The sequence below is a fragment of the Gracilinanus agilis genome, chromosome 3 (assembly GCF_016433145.1).
Source record: "Gracilinanus agilis isolate LMUSP501 chromosome 3, AgileGrace, whole genome shotgun sequence".
NCBI lineage: Eukaryota > Metazoa > Chordata > Mammalia > Didelphimorphia > Didelphidae > Gracilinanus > Gracilinanus agilis.
The window spans coordinates 31204835-31226112 of NC_058132.1; the positions used below are offsets into that span (position 1 = coordinate 31204835).

General features: G+C 43.5%; 1 protein-coding gene across 2 annotated transcripts in view; it reads left to right on the top strand.

Moving 5' to 3' along the window:
- ATAD3A (ATPase family AAA domain containing 3A) overlaps positions 1-21278 on the top strand; it is a 70691-nt gene that overhangs the window by 29334 nt on the left and 20079 nt on the right. The window contains exons 8-11 of one of the 2 annotated variants that reach the window (XM_044667529.1): positions 16642-16797; positions 17628-17684; positions 18392-18517; positions 20073-20197. In XM_044667529.1, coding sequence (XP_044523464.1) covers positions 16642-16797; positions 17628-17684; positions 18392-18517; positions 20073-20197 — 464 coding nt within the window. The remainder of the gene's footprint in view (positions 1-16641; positions 16798-17627; positions 17685-18391; positions 18518-20072; positions 20198-21278) is intronic. The other variant, XM_044667530.1, reaches the window with a different exon arrangement.

Here is a 21278-nt window from a genome sequence, read left to right on the forward strand (position 1 = left end):
ATCCTGTTTGGTTTGGAACTTGGGTCGTCTGTGTGCAGTCTGGTTGAGGTCTGGCCACTTGTGGGGTATATTCTTCCTGAGGGACATTCTAGAGCCACTTGGATTTTTCCTGGGCTTGTTATGGATGTCATTCAGAAGGTTCTGTAGTGGTTGAGGCAGAACATTCTAGGACATCCCCCTCTCAGGAAAGCAGGCCCCTACTTGTACTCTTCCCTGAAATTCTGGAAATACTGTCTCACTTTTTTATGCTGCTTCTGACGATGATCAGAGTCACCAAATAAGGTTCTCTCTGTTAGAACTTTCAAAGAAATTAGCATAATTTTGATTTATGCATGAGACAAATCTCTATGAGCTTTGCCTTAAGGTGATGTCTCGTTTTACCATGATGCTTTTTTTTTTTTTAAACCCTGACCTTCTGTCTTAGAATCAATACTGTGTATTTGGCTCCAAGGCAGAAGAATGGTAAGGGTAGGCAATGGGGGTCAAGTGACTTCAGAGTCACACAGCTACAAAGTGTCTGAGGTCAGATTGGAACCCAGGACCTCCCATCTCTAGGCCTGTTTCTCAATCTACTGAGTCACCCAGCTGCTCCACCAAGATGCTTTTTAAAGTTAGTCAACAGGAAGCACAGTGAGATCTGGTATTGTGGACCATCACTTGTGAAAGCCTCCATGTTCTCTGCTGCCCTCAGTGCCCATGTTAATGATTTCTCATAAAAAATTGTATATAGATGAGGAGGTAAAAGTGTGTAGGTCAACAGTTGTTAAGCTTCACACAGTTGCTCTTTTCCCTGTGCCTTTGGTATCTTCTCCTCTTTCAGATTCCATGTGAATTAATTTCTCTGTAATTTCACAACCCAGTTCTTGGATCTAGATATTTGGTGTAATCTAGTCTTTGCTCTCACCCATGGTGAATCTGCCCTTTTATAAGCACTTTCAAGATTGTGATGTTAGAGCCTCAAGTATAGAGGCTCCACTTTCTTTAATAGTGAAGAAAGTTATAAATAGAATTCTCTACGTTTCATCTTTTGATGCTCTTGAGATCGATTGGCTCATACTGGATCTCTCAGCGGATTTTCTTTAAACTGATTTTACCCTTAATGCTTCTCTGTGTTATGAAGTGATGCTTCGCATACATAATCTTCCACCAGCCTTACCAGTAAGATTTTGTCAATGAGTTTACATTCTAAATGGTTATTGCCCTGGGCTGCTGCTTCTCTGGCAAGTAAGCCAAGTGTTCACTTTTAAGGCTGTTTTGATCTCTTGGTCTGGTGACTGATGTGCCATTGCTTAAACTTCTCTAGAAAATATTGCTTTGGTTGTCAGTCTTCTCTCTGTCATTTCTGGCCATCAGCTACTTTTTTTCCCCCCCTTAACCTTTTATCTGCTTAGAATCATTACTAGGTGTGTTCCAAGGCCAAAAACAGCAACTTGTCCAAAGAGGCCAGTTTGAGGTTTTCAGTTATGCACCTCTTTTTCCTCATTTTTAGGCTTCTGCCTTCCAATGAATTTGGATATGGTTGAAGAAATTAGTGGCCTGCCCAGCTGAGGGCAGCTGATTCAGAGATGACTTTGACACCAGAACTAAGCCAGTGCCTTCAGTCTTATGCTGTGTGCTGTTCTCTGGAGGGAAGGGCCCCACATCCAGCACCTTCTAGGCTTAAAGATAATGTGTTTCTTTTTCTCTTTTATTTTTTTTTTTAACTCCTGCCTTATGTCTTTAGTATCAGTTCTAAGCCAGAAAAGCAGGGATGTCTGGCAATAGGGGTTAATGACTTGTCCAGAGTCACATAGCTAGGAAGTGTCTGAGGCCAGATCTGAACCCAGGGCCTCCCATCTCCAGGCTTTGCACTATCCATAGTGCTACCTCCTCGCACCTGTTCATCTAGTACAGTGCCTTGGACTTAGAAGGGTATTTTTTGCATTCTTAGAAGAGTTTCTGCACCTCTTTGTCTTCTGTGAAAAATATTGATGGAAAATTACTGTTATTTTGTCAATGGCCTTTTTGTAAAGATTTCTCATGAGCATCACTATGGTGAGATGACCGGATAGCCCGTGAAATATTTCTTGGAGCCTTTGGGCCATTCATTCTTCCTTTTGGCTGGAACAACTTCTGTCTTGTTTGGAACAGTGAGATTGATACTATTCCATTCCTATAGTTCTTCCTCTACTTGTCAATCAAGGATATCCATTTTAGAGTACTAATAATGGGGCAGCTAAGTGGCTCAGTGGATAAGAGTGCCCAGGCCTGGAGATGGGAGGTCAGGTACTTCCTAACTGTGGGACCCTGGGCAAGTCACTCCACCCCCATTGTCTAACCCTTACCGCTCTTCTGCCTTGGAACCGATACACAGTATTGAGTCTAAGATAGAAGGTTAGGATTGTTTTGTTTTGTTTTTTCTTTTAAGGACTAATCACTGAGTTACAGTTAAAGTTTAGCTAGTATAAAAACTGATTCCTGGACCTCCCCCCACCCCCTTTCAAGCACTCATGGGCAGGGCTGAGGGCCCATTGGTAGTTTTATTAGACTATGACTTGCTATGGCTAAAGAATTCATCACCACCAGGCCAGCCTTTCGTTAATGACCTTCTTTGTTTCTTCTTGAGGAAAGTTGGCTCAACCTATTGCCAGGCCCATGCTCAGAGCCTTTGAGAACTTGGGGTCCTCCCCATACCAGGCTGAGGCATCCACATACACCATGCTTAACTTCATGCTTTCTTATCATGGTTCCAAACTCAGGAAGAAGATGCCAGAAAGAATCCTTGTGGTTTACTTTCAAGTCCTCTTCCCCAGCCAGCCAAGGCAGTGAAGGGGGAGCCTAAAATAGGTGGGATTTGGAGTCCCAGATCTGCTTCTTCCTAGCTGGCTGCCTGGGCAAAAGCTACTGGTGGTGGAATTGAAGTGTTTCTCATTTTAAGCACTTCCCTCATTCATCAGGGCTTGGGATAGATGACCACTAAGCTCCCTTCTAGATCTTCTTCTGTGATCCCAGGGGCCTGGTCACCTTTCTGCCTTTGTGGAACTCTTTTCTCCCTCCAGTTTTTAGGCTTTTCCCACTGGCATAGCAGTTTCACTTATCTTACAGTGCCATGGAGGCTAAACACTTTATCCGTAGATGCTTTAAAAAAAATTCTAACTAAATGCCTTGGCTGCAAAGGATCCCTGCCACATTAAGTACCGCTCTCCTTACCTTTGGGGGTTCTCTTACTGCTAGTTATAGCCTACTGCCTTTGAAGACTTAAGGGGAATTTGCTGTGAAGCCTTCCAGGGAATGAAGCCAAGTCACTTCAGCTTCCTTCCCAGCATGAACTATAGAACAGCTGCCTTCTTCTGTTTAACTCTCTTCTGCCTAAAATTCTTCCAAGTGTTGATTTTAATATTACTAGTTCTAGTTTAATAGCTATAGAATCAGCCAGCTAGAGCTCCCCTTCAACCAAAAACTCCTGCCCTGCTTTCTATATAGCATTTAGGAGTAGTATGGGGACCAAGTAGGACTTTTCTCCTTATTGCCCCCAGTGTGGTCATCTTGGGAATAAAATCTGATAGCCAGGGGCAGCTAGGTGGCCCAATGGCTAGAGCGCCAGTCCTGAGTTCAAATTTGGCCTCAGACATTTCCTGGCTGTGTGATTCTAGGAAGTCATTTAGTCTAGATTGCCTAGCCCTTGCCCTTCTGTCCTAGAGTTGTTACTGTGACAGAAGGTAAAGTTTTTTTTTTTGTTTTTTTTTTTTTTAATCTTTCCACTCTCTACCAAAAGAAAATGTGGTTAGGAAGGCCAGCCATGGAGTCAGGGAGACTTTTGATCAAGGCCTGCCTCTGACACAGATTTAGCTGGGGGACTTTGGGCAAATTCCTTAACTTCTTAGTGCCCCCAGGCAGTTCTCTGAAGTTGGGGTTCTTAACCTTCTTTGTCCTGGACCCCTTTGGGAGTCTAGGGAACTCTATTTACCTCTGCTCAGAATCATGTTTTTAATTCATTGAAAGGAATACTGGATTTCAGTTACAGGCTAATAGACTAGAATAGTGGTTATATGACACTTTAAGTTGTGCCAAGCACTTGACAGATATTATCTCATTTGATACTCAGGACCATCCTTGAATGTAGGGCTGTTATCATTCCCGTTTTACAGATGGTGAAATGGAGGCAGACAGAGTTAAAGTCACTTGCCTGGGTAATACAGCTAAGTAAGTGTCTGAGGCCAGATTTGAACTCAGGATTTTCTAACTTCAGGTCCAATATTCTATCAACATCTAACCTAGTATAAATAAATATGGCAATTTTCTTCCCATCCAAATTCACAGACCCCTTAGAAACCCAGGTTAAGAACTGCCCTAAAGAGACTATTCATTACTGATGATTGCTGATCAGTGGGATGGAAAGTGTCACACCAGCACTTCCCTTCATGGGAAGAACCAATGGTTCAGACCAAAGAAGTTCTCCCAAAACAAAAACCAATTTTCTTGTCTGTTAAGTTTGCCTCTTTTTGATTATTGCAAAAGTTATTTTTTGCTGGGTGCCAAGCCTTTGCCCCAATTGAAATGCTTATTGTACAAATAATTTGTACAAACAAAAAAAATTGTACAAAATGGAAATGTACTGGATGCTTTCTGATTGTTTTTTGCTTCATAAAAAAATAGGGGGAAGAGAAACTGATACTTCATTTGGGTCTAGCAAGGAAAGGACAAAAATGCCCTAGCAGGTGCTTCTAGAAATTCAGAGTATACTGAGAGGGGAAAATCCCAAGAACTACCCATTCATATACCTCAGTTTAACCACAGTTTATTCTCCTAAGGTTTAAAACCTAACAGGTCCTTGCTTTTTGGAATGACAGTGCTACCAAATGCCGTGGCCACATGCTAGGCTTATGGGAGCTCACAGTGAGTAGAAGCTTGTTATAAAAATAAGAAGGTATCTTATACTATTAGTTATTATAGTAGTATATTAATCTGGGAAACTGTGTTTTGGATTCCCTTGATGGCTGGTGCAGGGACACCCTAGTCCTGTCACTCAGCTGGATGTTATAATAACTGCCCTTCTTTATAATAGTGCCTAGGCAGGATCCCTAAAGGTCAATGGATGGGTAACCCTTCAGGTCCCACCTGGGGTTGGATTGATTATTAGTACTGGGCTCTATTAGCCTTGGATAATGTTCATCTGACTGCGTTGCTCCCTCCCCAGAGTAGTGATGTAATAACTACTCAAGGAAGGTACTTAATAATCTTTATCTATGATGTTAATAAGGGAAAGGAATGATCAGGAATGGATTGGGGATAGGAGATCCTGTCACTAATGGCTATGATCACTAATCCCTCAGGACTATAGGCTGTTTCAGTAATGCTGGAGCTCTTGTTCTTCACCTCCTCTGGCTCAGCTTGGCCACAGCCAAACCAGAGTAAGCAATCTGCTTGGTTGATACAGATATCGATGATCCCTCTTAGTTTCATACTGCCCGTTGTTGGGTCAGTTCTACAGCCGTCAGGAAATACCTCCCTTACCTTCCTCTGCTTCTTCTCCTTCCCACTTACCGGTTTATTCCCCTCCTCCCCCCCCCCCCCATCTCCAGACCCACAGGTTAATCAATATCCAAGATCAGATTGATGCTTCAAGTCCAGGATTTCAGGCCAGGGCTCCAAAACCAAAAGGGTCCTGTCAGATGGCTGTCAGGTATTTATACCCTCTGGCCAACTGCCTTTCCTCTTGTCCTCACAGTATCTGGGAACATTCCGATGTCTCCAACTGTCTTCACCTGTCAATCAAGGTGAGACTCTCAACTCCCAGAGTTTGAGTATGACAAACTTCATTGCTTCATGGTCTTGAGAGCTGAATTGAGCATGTCCAAGCCCACAGACTCAGTGCAAGTGTCTTGCTGCCTTCCAATTCATCTCCAGGTCTTGTGTTGAAAACAAAAAGTGTGAAGCTCCCAGGACAAAATGGAAGGGGTGGTCGTAGAGGCCAAGAGTCTATGATGATGCTGACATAGCTTTTAAAATAATTACCTTCCATACCAGGGATTCTTTGCCTGGGCTTTATGAACTTATTTCATCAACAGCTGTATTTCAGTAAAATTGATCTCTTGGAATTTTGGAACATTTAAAAGCGTTCTTCTGAGGAGACTTCACCAGATTGCCCAACGGACCCGTGACACAAAAGTAGTCAAGAACCAGAAAGCAGAAATGGTGGTGGCAATTTTCTGCCTTAAATTTCCTTTATAGACCTTTAAAAAAATAATCTTATCTTCTATTTTAAAATCAATACAAGTATTGATCCCAAGGCAAAAGAACAGTAAGAACTAGGCAGTGGGCAAGTAGGAATAGGAAGTGTCTGAGGCCAGATTTGAACCCAGGACCTCCCATCTCCAGGCCTCACTCTTTACCCATTGCCTTGATGCCCCCAACCCTCCCACCTTCTCCAGCGGCCTTTTTTCAACTTATAGGAGTGAATAGCAAGCTTTCTAGTATTCAAGGTCATTCGGTATGAATCCCATCATTTCTTACCTATCCCCATTACCCTCACTAATCAACCCCTTTTTTCTTTAAAACGTGAGTTCCTCTTGAGCACCAGTCCTTTGTTTTGCCTTTTTGGTCCTCTGTAGAGATATCAGAAAACATCCCCATGCACTGGATCAGACAGATTCCTTTTGGTCTGAGGCGAGTGATAAAGTGGACCTTTTGCTTCAAAAGGGAAATGAGGACATCCCACACACACACACCCTTCTCCAAGTGCAGCACCTTCTGGTGTTCCCTTCGAGGTTAAGCAACCTGTACTTGAGGGTGCTCAATGCTGAGCCTTAATTGTAGACTGTGAAAATAACTCTAGGATTCTAGCATTTTTTCTGAAGTCAGTGATCTTCCTTCACTGAAGGGGTCTTAGCTCAGGGCCCACCAATAGGTAAAGACTGAAGCCTCAGGCTTCTTGGTGAACACCTGAGGGGGAGGCTCAGGGAGTTTCTGAATGGTCAGTGTCTGCCTAAGCTGCAGATTCCCTGACAGCCTGTTTAGAACTAGTCCTATGGTCAGCTTTGTGCTTTAGGAGGGAGGACCCAGGCTTAGGAAGCAGTGCTGCTGAGAGTGACAAAGATGTCCATAGAGGATCAGAGGGCCCCAGCAGGCTGAGTATAATCCCAGGGGAGCAGGAGCCCATTGTGAAATTCTTCTCTGGGCTTTATGCTTCAGTGTAAATCTTGTTTGGAGCGGGAAGTGTCTGGGCCAGTCTGAGGCTTGTAGTTTGTCTTAAAAGGCCTTCGTAGTCCAGTTCAGAAGCCACCCTTCCGTTTTGTTGCCCGTGATGCCAAGCTCAAATCACAGCTTCTTTCTTCCCTCTAAAATCACAGATAGATTTTCATAGGGAAGAAGGTAGTGGCAAGAAGGGACAGAAATGGAGGGCTCTAAGAGAGGGAGAGTTCCTCACTTTACCACTTAACATCCATAGACCTTTTCCATGTAGTTCCATAGTATTTGCTTAACAGCAGTACAAGAATCCTAATCCTGCTCATGTACAACATGTACAACCTTGTTCTTATGTTAGACCCCTCACATTAAAAACAAGACATTTGTGAAGATGAACAGTTTTGACTAGAAGGGACCTTGGCAGCTATTGAATCAAATCCAGAGCCCTAGCAGAATCCCCTCTACAGCAACCTGACAAGTGGTTACCTCCCAAAGAATCCCCATTGCATTTTGATGTAACTCATCATTAGGCAACAAGCTTATATTTATTGCTTTGGCCCTAGTTTTCCCTTCTGGGGATAAGCAGAATCATGTTCATCCTTATTCCACTTGTATTTTAGCAAAAGATTGTTTTAATATACTTGGTCAAGGCTTGGACTGTTAACAGTGATTTTATACCATATTCAATTGTTATAAAAGCCAGAAATTCATGCTCTTCTTATCACAGATAGTCCATTGATCCTCTTGCAGCTAGGAGGGGACAGATGCTTCCCTAGGAAAATCATGGCGTGGAGAGGCGAAGTGGTAGAGTCTGCCTGCATTTAAATAGCCAAGCATGGGGGCAGCTGGGTGGCTTAGTGGATTGAGAGCCAGGCTCAGAGATGGGAGGTCCTGGGTTCAAATCTGTCCTCAGACACTTCCCAGCTGTGTGAGCCTGGGCAAGTCACTTAACTCCCATTACTTACCACTCTTCTGCCTTGGAGTCAATACATAGTATTGATTCTAAGACAGAAGTTAAGGGTTTAAAATATATATATATATATATATATATATATATAGCCAAGCAGAAGTCAATCTTATTTTGCAGAGGGAAAACCTATTTATGGGAGAGCCATTAATTCAGCCTTAGGTTTTCTTCGAAAACAAGTCCACATTGTGAAGGGAAGCTAGAAAGCTGCCTCAGGACCATATACTCTTAGAGATTCAGAAGGACTTTCAGGGTAGCCCTCTAAGTATGTTTATGGGTCTATATGAAAACTAATGGGCCTCGTGATTAAGTTTGGTGAGTTTTGTCACCAAAGGGTTGGTTCCCATTCGGTGACTGGAGTGGTGGGGCATAACAAATCCCTTTGGTAGAAGTGCCTCCTCCAATTAGATTGTGAATCTTTGAGGATTTAAAGCCTGGGTGGATGGATGGATGGATGTGTTGTATTATGGGAGAAACACCCTGAAGTTTGTAGCAGGGTTTCACCCCAAGAAGGGGAGACTCAAACTCTGTTCAATTCAGAAATAAAATAATTTTATTTGAAGAAGTTTATGGTGGTATAATAGTCTAGTAGTTGGTGGAACAGCCTGGACTCTAACCAGATAGCCTTAGAGCTGATGGATAAGCCCAACAGTGGAGGTGGCTAGTAGAGTAGCCTCTCTGGAGCTGATAGAATAGCCCAGTAGGTAATGGAGTAGAAGTTCCAGGTGTGGCCTGAGGAGTGGATCAGGGTTTGCATGTTTGTTGAAGGCCTGGGAGCTTGTCATTTCCCATTCCCTCCACCTTTCCCGAAAACCGTGGGAAATGGGCATGGCCAAATTCAGGTGGAGGTGTGTTTGGGGGGTTGACCCAAACGTCATAGGGAATGAGGAGCATTTATAAGTTTAGGGGATTCTTCTGGAATGCCACAGTCCCCAGTGCACATGTCCCATGTTCCCTCCATTGTCAATGGGAATGTGAGAAGGGGGATGTGGTGTGGTCCCAACAGTTCAGAACTAAGGTAAATAAAGAACAATGTGAGTAACTCATAAAACAGATTAGACACAAAGTCGATGGCCCAGTATAGTATATTACTGAACCAGTACTAATGATTTATGCTTGCAGTTGCGGTTTATGTTTAACTGGTGAGAAATGCAAGATTCAGAGTATGAGGGTCCTGTTCCTCTTACCACCCCTCACTGCCCACTGTCAGACGCCATCAGATAGATGGATGGAGAGGGAGGTAGGTGAATGGATTGATGGATAGGTAGATCAATCATAGATAGATATCAAGGCAGCTAAGTGGCGCAGTGGGCTGAATGAAATTAGGAACCTGGAGTTAGGAAGACCTGAATTTAAATACTGTCTTAGGCATTTAGTTGTGAGCCCCTGGGAAAATTGTTTCATCTCTCAGCCTGTTTTCTTCATCTTCAAAATGGAAGTGATAATGGCATCTCCTTCCCAGGATTGTTGTGAGTCTCAAATGAAGTAATAATAAAATACAAAGGCTTTGTGAACCATAAAAGTCTACCTAAATGCATGTTGTTGTTAATTCCTGTTAGGACAGCAATGGATAGAGTGCCCTGCCTGAAGTCAAAGAAAACTCATTTTCCTGAGCTCAGATCTGGTTCTTGGAGACTCACTAGCTGTGTGACCCTGGGCAAGTCACTTAATCCTCTTTACCTCAGTTTCCTCATCTGCAAATGAGCTGTAAAAGGAGAATGTCTAGCTACTACCAGTACCTTTGCCAAGAAAACTCCAAATGGGATCATGGAGAGTTAGATACAATTGAACAACAATATCATTAATGTATTACATACTTACACATATCTCCTTTATGTTCTCCTTTTTTCCTTCCTGTCAGCTTTATGGATATCTCCATCAACCCTTATATGGCCTCCATTTGTTGCCCATTTCTTCTGAAACAATGAATAAAACATGTTGCAATTATGCACGTAATTATATATAATATCATCACTGGTAGATATTAAGCACTTCCTCCTAGCCATCCCAAAGGCCCACATATATCACTAGAATTCTCCAGTCATAAGAACTTGCCCATTCCCATTTCTCTGCATGGTAGCAGGCTGAACTGGGCCTCAGTTTCCGTGTAAAATGAGAGTGTTGGACTCGCTAGCTTCTGAGGTCCTCTCCAAAGCTAGTTCTGTGATCTTGATTACTTTATGAACAGTAGTTTGCAAGTTTGTTTTTTAATCCTTCTGTCTTAGAATTGATACTGAGGCAGCAGAGCAGTGACGTCTAGACGGTGGGGGGTTCAATGACTTGCTGGGGTCACCCAGCTGGGAAGTGTCTGAGGTCATATTTAAACCCAGGACCTCCTGTCTCCAGGCCTGGCTCTCCATCCACTGAGCCACCCAGCTGCCCCCTACAAGTCTGTTTTGAAGAAAACTGTGTTCTCTGGTTTTTCTGGGGCCATTATGGAGCCAGGTTCCTGTGGTCTTCCTAGAGGCTCTGACAGGCCCTTTCAAGTGCCCTTTTGTGGACACAGTCCAGGGCTATGTCTGTGAAATGGCGAACTTCCCCCCGCTGCTACCTTACCCCAGATAGGAGGGAAGAAGTGCTCCTAGTGTGTTGCTGGGCAGAGGGGGGCGGAGAGGGAGGGAGCAGCGCTGCCCAAGGCCCTCTCTGGCACGCGTGACGGGTTCGCCACCAGGGCCCTACAAGGACAAGGCTAGTCCGACAGCTTCTGGTGACACACCCTGGCTGGCGGTCATTCAGGGACATCCAGGAGCCATTTCCCATTGACCAGAGGGAGAAGGAACCCTGCTGGGTGGGAGCAAAGCCGCCTTGCAGGTGTGTTCAGGGTCAGCGCACTGAGGCCCATGTGTTGGCTCGGGTCCAGACTGACCTTGAGCTCTCCTTTGAGGAAAAGAATGGGCCAGAGACTGGTGTGAAGATGAAGAAGTGGGGCCAGGAGTAGGGGAGTGCCTGGTCTAGCTGGGGCTGGATGTGGCAGGCTCACACTCACACATACATGTGACGAGCCAGGGCCGTGCCCAGCTTCTCGAGTGCTGGGTCCAGCCAGGGGACCCTGGGAACTTGGGATGAGGCGCTGGGTATCCCTCGCTCTAGGTCTGTCCCGTGGCTCTAGGGGCAGCTCTGCTAGGCTTCCCTTCCAACCGATACCGATTTGGGCAGCTCTCTTTTCCTTCTGTTGGGCTTTCCACTGTCTTGGGGATTTTTCATTTGTTCATAAGAAGTTCTTTTGCCACAGGGGGCTGGGGCGGGGGTGGGGTGGGGGGTGTAACCTTTTGAAGGTCCTTTTTTCATTACAGAAGCTTGCATGAGTTTGCAGGCCCTCTAGTGGAGAGTCCTGCAGAGACATCCAGGAGGTACCCAGGCTCTCCAGCTCTGTGGAACCAGCTGTTTTCTCTATGTTAATGTTAAATTTTAACAGCCATGTCAATAAAAATTGTTTTCCATTTCCTAAAAAAAAACCAACCCCCAAACCTTTCAGTCCTAATGGAGTGACTCCCTTCTTGGCTTGCCCTTTGCCATCTGAAGGTGATGGTGGGCCCTCCCCTACCTCACAATTAAAATAGTGTGGTGGTGAGATTGAAATGAGAAGCTTGGTGATGGTGCGTCCAGAGACGACATACAGGGATCTCTCCGAAGTTAAGATTGGTGTATCGGGGCAGGGGGTGCCTTTTCTTTTTGTGCATTTAACTTAATAGGAACTTAGACTTGAGGCCTTCCTTCTGGAAGCAGATCTGCATGTGGCAATGTCCAGTCATTAGTTCTAGTAAGAACATCAATAGCAGGGAAGCGTGATTCATTGCAGGAACTTGCTTTTCCTTTAAACCTTTCCTGAGAAGGATAATCTTCTGCTGGAGATCTCTGTCCTTTACCCCTTGGCAAAGAACCCCTGCCACTCTTATGCTAGCCTGAAAACTTGATGGTTTCCCTTTTTTATTACTCATAGTGGGGGTAGGGCAGAAGGCAGAGCTCCTCATTTTGTTTTTCTGGGATCCCTGATCCATGGATCGGCGGGGCAACAGGCATTTATTGTCTTTGGAGAGATAAAGAAAAGGAAAAAAGCCAAGGAATTCACATCCTAATGAGGGAGACCATGCAGACAACTGTGTGCATACTATCTGGAGGCAACCCATCTCAGGGAAGGCACTAAGCTCCACCAGTGGGAAGACAAGGGACCATTCCTGCAGAATGGGAGCATTTAGCCAAGGCGGAAGGAAACCATTTGGTGTGCATTGAGACATGGCCAGTGGGGGGAGGCAGAGATGCCGGGTGGAGTGTGGGGTATGAGGAAGAGCAAGACCAGCAGCATTGGATTGTCAAGTATATGAAGTCGGAAGATTAGCAAAGTAGACTGTGCAGCCTGCATCCCCTTCACACCTTGGGAGGCCACGGGCTCCACCATTTTAAAGGATTTCTGCTGGCTTGGCTTTTAAGGCAGAGGCTCACTTCTACAATGTGACAACATATTAGGGGAGGAAGCTTTTCCTTTTAGCTAGAGAATGTGTTCTGGAAAAAAGTGTAAGTGGGACCTCCATTTAGTGACTTGCTAATAATGTATTTTCTTTTTAGTAAACCCTTAGCTTCTGTCTTAGAATCAATACTAAATATCTGCTCTAAGGCAGAAGAGCAGCAAAGGCTAGGCAGTTGGGGTTAAGTAGTTGCCCGAGTTTACACAGCTAGGAAGTATCTGAAGTCAGATTTGAACCCAGGACCTCTCAGCTCCAGGCTTGGTGCTTTATCCACTGAGCCATCTAGCTGCCCCTAGGAATACATTTTCTGCATATATCCAGAAGAAGAATTGGTGCCTTAACTCGGAGATATCCTGTTTATAACATTTAAAGCAAATGCTCTGTACTCTTGCTGACTTTGTGCAGAAACTTCTACCATGATGGAGTCACTCTTTTTCTCTGCTCAGAGATAATACACATTTCCCCCAGAAGTCTTTCAGGGATGCAAAGCTGGTTTCTGCTGTCAGAAAGCCAGTTATTAAATCTTTTTTGTGAGCTTTTACACTTTAGAAGTGGAGAACTGCCGCAAGTCGGCGCTTGACTTATTATTTGATTAGCTCTCTAGACCCCAGAAAGTGATGGAAAAGATGTCTGTAATGCAGATTCAGTTGCAATGGGCTGTGGCACTTTTTTTTTTTCTCTTCTTCTGCTTCTTTTGAGTGCTGGTTGTTAAATGTTTACCAACAAGCTGCTTGGAATATTTTACTTTTACTTGAATTGTACTGTTGAGACCATGGGTCAGTCCCACTTTGACATGCTGATACCTGTAATCAGTGGATATGGTCTTATTAGCAAGTGATTTTTTTCTTGCCATAAAAACAGAACCTTGTTTTATGAATGTCTTTTTTTCTTCCCTGATGCTAATAAGGATCTGAGATCATTTGATTCTCGTTAATTATGCCCTTTGAATTAAATACAAATTGCATTAATTTTATTGACATCTAAAGAGTTTAAACATCTTGTCCAACTTACAGTCATTCAGAAATAATCGTGGTTCTTAAAGAAGACCTTGTAAAGATTATAAAATTAATTCAGGTTTTGATTTTATCTGTTCAGAGTTGGCTGTGTAGCTCACAAGAAAAGATGCTGCCTTTTCATCCATATAGCTTATCACATTGACACTTTTAAGAGTTAAAAAAATTTTCTGGTTACGAAGCTAGTGAGAAAACTCATGACTCAGCGGCCCATCATAGCAGAAAGGGAAAAGGTAGCTTTTGGCAGCCAGCCAAGCCAGGGAAAAGACAAGTGACAGAGATGTCAGGCCTCCTTTAAGGAAAGAGCTCTTAGTTCCCACATCCACACCCTCCTCTTCAAACTCCCACTCCTTCTTCTGTAAAGAATTAGCTGAATCTCTCTTTCTCTTTCTCCTCCTCCTCATTCTCCTTCCTTCCCTTCCCCACCCCCCCCCCCCCACACACACAGTTCTACTTTTTACAGGTCTAGCAACTTAAATGCTCCTAATGAGCACCCAAAGGCACAATTGGACCTGAACTTTGGAGTCGTTTCTCTGAATGTTCTAGACAGTCCCAGTCCGGTTCAGTTTCTAGCTAAGATGTCACACTCAACAAACTATTGCTTTTGTGCCTTGTAAAAAGAGACCGGGATGTGAGATTCCTCAAGGTTTTTTCTCTCTCTCTTTGCTTTTTGTTTGTAATACTTTCTTTGTTGGGATACTTGTTGCATTTATACTGGCCAAATGCTAGCATCAGATGAAGAATTTCAAGGCTGCCAGCCATGAGAAGTTTAGTTTTGAGTGTCTGGGGGGAGACGGTGATTGTATGTGGATATTTTTAAGATCCTGCATTACCTTCTGCTCTTGATTATGTCAGCACCACAAGTTTTGGCTATCCCCAAAAGACTTTGAATTTCTATCTGATGTTCAAGTCTGAGTGGCTGTGACTACCTAAGGATCTGCTTCACCAAGTTCCAAGAGCATCTTCTCAGAATACAAAGCTGGCAGGAATGGCTTACCCTCTGGATGACAGGCAGGCATATAGGCCCCAAAAGAATCTCGACGGGGGGATCAGCAGGAACAGATGTCAAGATGTCAGGTCTTGCACTTGGGTACAAAAAATGACCTTGACGTGAATAAGATTGGGAGGGCAAGGATAGAGAATGATTCTTCTTCATTCAAGTCAAGCGTACTTTGAGCTCAGTGTGATGTGGCAGCCAGAAAGTGAATGTGATCTTGGGCAGCTTTAAGAGAGCCAGGGCTTTTCGAGGTTGGCTACAGGGTCATGAATTTTGGCTCCAACAACTCTCACTTCCATCTCCTAAATTGTAAAGGACTGGGGTGGGGGTGCTATCTCTGGATAAAAGCACAAGTTCTTGAGATCTTGAAATAAATGCCTCAGTGGCTCATAGGCCTTTCATGATATCAGAAATGTCAGCTCCATAATTGTGCACCTTAAGCCTTTGATTCCCTACTCATTCTACTGAGTAAATGTACTGGGAAACACAATAGTTGATGCTTGAGTTCCTGCTAACATGGGAGATGTGAGTGCTATCACATTTGGGGTAGCAGGATGGAATGAGTACATCATTTGTGTGAGAAATGAGATTTTGTCTGCAGCCCCTCAGCATTTTAAATATGTCTACAGAAAACATTAAGGTGATGTTCTGAGAAATGTGCTGTCATGTATTTAGTTGGGGATTTGGGGGGGGGGGGGGTGTTATTAAGGTGATTGGCCAGGCTTTGGGTCTGGTGATGCTAGGAAATATATTCACTAAACTCTCCAAGTAGAATTACAGAAGTTGAGAAACATTCTGACTTATTTTTAACTGTTAGTGTATGTTCTCATGGGACAAGCATGAATAGAGCTGCCTGGACCAGTTATGACTAGTTGGCTCTCTGAGGGAGGTCCTCTTCCACTTGTCAATTTTGCAATTCTCTGTTCTTCTGCAAAAGTAGGCTGTGGCCCTTCAAGTTGTCAGTCCATGGTTTAGTGGGTTGTATATTAACAGGCAGGAGATTGAATTTCTTCTACTCCTTTGCTTTTGGTGCCTGGGGAAAACATGATCGGACAGAAGATTGGAAGGGGAAAGCCCTTTGTGGCCCTTTGAAAACCATTTCAGAGTGAGCTAATAGCATCTCCTCATCTGGAGACGAATTCCTTATTTCCGCTATTTTGGTTCTTTCTCCATCATTATCTGCTTTGAGAAACTTGGCTCTAACAGTCTTGGCAAAGCAGGACATTCTTCTTCCCGTACTATGCATAAGCATAAAATGGAGGAGGCCTAACATAGGCATCTGGAAAAAGCTCTCTCCCAGTTGGTGATGATGCTTCTGTATATGCCCACACGCCTTGTAAGCACAGGCTCCAAAGGTCATAAGGGCTGTAGTGTTTTGTTCTCACTTGCAATTGAGGGTCTCTGTCAGCCTAGGTTAAATGATAATTTAGTCCAAACACATCCCTGTCAACTTCAGGCTTTCCTGCCCTTGAGAGTCCCAGGCTAGGCTTGTCTTCTGACCCAGAGCAGAATGGACGCAGCGTGTCTTGGTCTATGTAGTTTTGTACTGATTGTGCTTCTCTGTGACCCTAATTTACTTAGCAGCCTTAGGTCACAAGTTCCCGATGGAGAGGCATTCACAACCCTCATGTCTGAGAAACCAGCATGCAGGGTGACTTAGAGGGCCCGAGGGCTGTTCAGTCTTATTACTGACAGCTTTGTAAATAGACAGGCCAAAGCTCAGTTTATTAAAAGCAAATAGAATTAGGGTTGGTTAATAGGATAGAGTTCTGAGATGTCATTCTCCTTTCTTCATCCTTTTGTATTTCTTTCTCTTGCCCCAATCAGGCCTACTCAGCTAAAAGAACAGCTAAGATCTAACTTAAAAAGAAATTCATGCCACATTTCCTATCCCTGTCATGTAAAAATCTCTGGAGGGCCAAAAGTGATCTTAGTTTTTCTTGAAGTTGGTATTACTGAGGCTCCAGCTGGTACTGCAGGGAGAGGCCCACATTGGCACATCCTGGTGACCTCGTCTTCTCCTGGTTCTTTTCACAGGCAGCTGGATTGACGCTGCTAGCTGTCGGTGTTTACACAGCTAAGAATGCAACAGCAGTTGCTGGCCGATACATTGAAGCCCGCCTAGGGAAGCCCTCTTTGGTAAGGGAAACTTCCCGAATTACAGTTTTAGAGGCCTTGAAGCACCCGATCGAGGTAAGCAAACCCTTCATAGTCCTTTCTGCCTCCTACTCTCCCTCTACCCTAACAACACCCACTTTGTGTTCAGAAAATTAGTTTGTACTTTCTGAAATATGGATGGCTGTTTTACCAGTGCAGATGTAACCAAGCACAATTCATATTGTTGCCCTGGTTTCTCAGTTCTTCCCAAAAACCCGCCCAGAATTTGTTTCTGAAAAGATATCCATCACCTGCTTGTCATTAACTCTGGCTTTTTAAGAAAACTCCCTTAGCCTTAAAATAAGAATATGTTTTCATAGCTTTGAGCCAGCAATACCACTATTAGGTTTATTTCCTAAGGTGATCAGGGAAAAAGGAAAAGAATCTCTTATGTTCTAAAATAATTTATAGCCACTCTCTTTGTGGTGGCAAAGGAACTGGAAATTGAGGGGGATGCCCATTAGTTAGGGAATGGCTAAACTAGTCATGGCATATGATTGTGATGGAAAGACCTATGTGAAATTATGAGGAGTGAAACAAGCAGAACCAAAAGAACAGAGAAATACTGTTTGAAGAATGACTTGTGTATGTCCACCTCCAGAGAGAGAACCAATAGACAGAAACAAGCAAGACATCATTTTATATATACATATATCTGTTTATCAAATGAGGCCTTCTCTAACATGGGGAGGGGAGGGAGGGAGTTCCTTGGGAATTTTCATGTAACAAACAGATTTTAATTTTAAAAAAGAGAGAAGTTAGGTAGTGTTCAGGCCCCCCCCACAAGCCTCCAGTTCTTGAATTGCCTGCCTTTCGTGAATGTCCTAAATCTACATTCCTACTCCTGGTTCTCTCTCTCTCCCCAGATTGGCAAACGTTTAGCAAGTAAGCCTCAGGATGCTCTGGAAGGAGTTGTTCTCAGTGTAAGTAATTCCTTGTACCAGGCACTGATTTCCTTGTTTTGTGAAGCTCCAGTCAAGGACTTTTTTTCGCTTTTTAAATATTCCACGTCTTCTCATACCAATCATTCCAAACTTCACTAGGTTCAAATTATTTTCTTCTCTACTCCCAAAGACAGAGTGAAAAATCCAATAACTGCTACTATGAGATTGAATCATCTTTTTCTGCTTGTATATTTATCCAGATGTGACCTTTAATGTTTATAATCTATTCAATATTGGCTTTCTGGCCACAGGCAGTGAGCTATCTAGCAGTTAAGATGAGTATTTCTAGAACTCCCAAAACAGAAAGGAAGCCTTTCTGGAAATGGCCTCTAATCACTATCCAACCAAACTGCAGTGCTGTGGCCTTCTTGTTTTTCAGGCCCCTCAGTCATTCATATTGCTTAAATGTAGTTTATTTTGTAGATCATGAAACCAGAATTAGTCACCAAACCTTCAGAGAGGATGATAAAGAAACTAAAATAATGAGACATGCCTTTTTTCCCATGGACTTGTCAGTCTGTAGGCAGAAGACAGTACCTATGGTAGAGCATCAGGTTCTTTCATTCTAGGCCAGCATCTCTGGGCTTGGATTCAAGCCAAACTAGCTCCCTCCCTCCCTCCACTGCCTTAGAAATCCAGAAAGTGTGACTTGTCCCTTGAATAGTTTCTTTTTCATCCTTCTGCAGCCTAAACTGGAGGAGCGGGTCAGGGACATCGCCATAGCAACAAGGAACACCAAAAAGAACAAAAGCTTATACAGGAATATCCTCATGTATGGACCCCCTGGCACAGGGAAAACACTTTTTGCCAAGGTAAAGACAAAAAAACCTGTCAATCCTGGCATAGCAGAAAGCCTGCGGTGCTGAGCACATGCAGTGCCAGTGTGGGAGACCAATCTCTTGCCCTCCCTATTTCTGTGCTGCTACAATTCAGCTCAGGCCTTTGTCCCAGGAAAAGGGGAGCAAAGATGGGGCAGGGAAGCAGGAGAGTTCGAGTCCCCTCCTATTGGGGAGGGCCTTGTGCTAGGTCTTCCCTGTCCCATCATTTGGATGTTGTTTTCAACTCAGTGATTGACTAACTTTCAAGGGTCCTGCTACTAGTTATTGTAAAGAGGCCCTTAATCTCTCTGGCCACTGGGTCGCGCTCAAGGCTGCGGCTCTCTGCGTGTGGGGGATGGCTGGCTCAGGTGTCATAGGTAGTGGAGAGGGGAACAGGGACGAAGCCAAATTTTGATGGACAGTGCCCCTGACATCATCCACTGAGCATATGGAAGGGAAATAATCCCTCCATTGGTTGTCATGCTACCGTCTGTCATAATCTGCTTTTTAAATACCGATGAGGAATCTCATTTCCAGCTATATTAGTCTCATTTGACTCATGGTCAAATACCCTTTTTACTTTAGTAGAATAAGGCATCCAGCATTTATCTGAATTCATCTGATGCTTTAGGTGGAAGTGGCTTATGTTTGTCCTCATGATAGAAAACTAACAGTCTTATAATGGTAGAGGAGGACTGAATTCATGAGTAACCGTTTATTCTTTTGTAATGCTTTTCTTAGCTTATTTACTTAGAAATGGTGATTAAAACTGTCTTTTGGATATATACACCTATTTTTAACAAAGATAGTTTGAGAGGCTCACCAGAAACTTACATTTAGGCCTTGTGAATCATAACTTTCATTTTATTAGGGATAGAACCTCAAGACTAATCTTTCAGAAAGTAATGAAAATTCAGAGAATTTTTCCCTGGGGAAAGAATGAGGGTGTTCCTGTTGAGGCAGTCACCAGGCCTCAGAGAACTATGGGATTCATTCTGATAATCATTTTTGCCATCTCACAGAGATCATAAGAGAGAGAATTTAAATCCTATGATTAAAGCAAAATTGAAGTGGATTTTTGGCCAGTTTTTGTTTTTGTTTTTTAAGCCTTTACCTTCTGTCTCAAAACTGATACTAGGAAGTGTCTGAGGCCAGATTTGAACCCAGGACCTCCCATCTCCAGGCCTGGCTCTCTATCTACTGAGACATCAAACTACCCCTTAAGGTGTTTTTTTTTGGTTTTTTTTTTTAATATATTTTGTTTTTAAATAACTTCAAATAAGAAATGACATCTGAGTCAGTAGAATAAGTGGGTAATTTTTAAGAATGTACATTCTTTTGAAGGATGGTTATGTCTTTTTCATTACAAAGTGAAAAATCATTTCCTAGTGATTTAAAAATTCCAAGACATCCCTCTTCCTAATTTCCCTTCATTTGTGTGATAGATTGAAGTTTTTACCTATTCTTTCACCTATTAAATCAGCATATGCTTCATTTTTGTACCATCTCCTTCCCTAACATTTCCTCTCTGTTTTTTTCTTGCCTTTAGAAGCTAGCCATGCATTCGGGTATGGACTATGCCATCATGACTGGTGGTGATGTTGCCCCCATGGGGCGAGAAGGGGTGACTGCCATGCACAAGGTCTTTGACTGGGCCAATACCAGCCGAAGAGGGTGAGTTGATGAGCATTTGTGGCCCTGACTACAACAAACTGTTTCTGATGGGGAAAAGGGACACCTGCCTTGAAGGCGTGCTCACCTTTGGTTATTACTTTGATAGATGGGCTATTGGTTCTACAGCCCATGTCCCATTGTTTCTAAACACAAATGGCTCTGAAGGGGTTAGTTACCTACTGGTCATCCCATTGAAGATCCAACTTATATCTGGGATTCCCAGCGGCATTTCAGCTGGCTCTCTGAGTGTGCCTACTGTTGGGAAGAGGGAGCTCAGAGCCATTTTGACGAGATTTTTGCTGTGGGTGCCCATCACTTTGTCCACATATGCATAAAGAAATTTCTGTGCTCACTCTATATTTACAATCTCTAGACTCTGGGCCAAAAAAAAAAGTAAAAGTAAAAAGTGGTTGCCACAATGTAAAAGGGAAAATTATGGTTTTGGTTTGACTGCATATTAAAAGGGATGGTCGCCAAGAATTGTATAAGTATCCATTCTAAAATGATTTTTAGCTATTTATTTATAAAATATAGGAGAGAGTGAAAGTAGAGAAATGAGAAGAGGGTAGAGTAAGAGATCTAGCTTAATGAACTTGATTATGTGTTCAAGTCTTGGCTTTATTCCAGCAGGGCTCCAGAGGCCCAGCCTGAGAGCCTAAAAGTCAATTAACAAGGGTTTTAGCCATGAGATCTCTTCCCAGTCAAGGGCCCCTTGGAGGCTAGTACCCCCAGGGAAGCTAAGGGAGTCAGCCTTTTTCACTCACCACGTGTAGTTCTAAGGGAGAGATTTAAGAACAGTCTTACAAAGTCCAAGGTCTCAGCCAGCACTCCTCCAGGTCCAGTTCAAGGCTGAAAAGAAAGAAGAACTGACTCAGAGGAAGTTGTAACTCCCTTTTTTACCGCTTCTTAACATTTTTTAACATTTTACTGTTTAAAGGCGCTTCTTTTGCATCACTTCCTGTGCATTCCTCCCATTTTAGGTGTATGGGTCACAACAAAAGCTTTGCTTAGGACTGCCCAGGGGATAGTCATTCAGTTCTGATTTGTCATCCACTCTTGCACAGGTGGAGCATAGACTCCC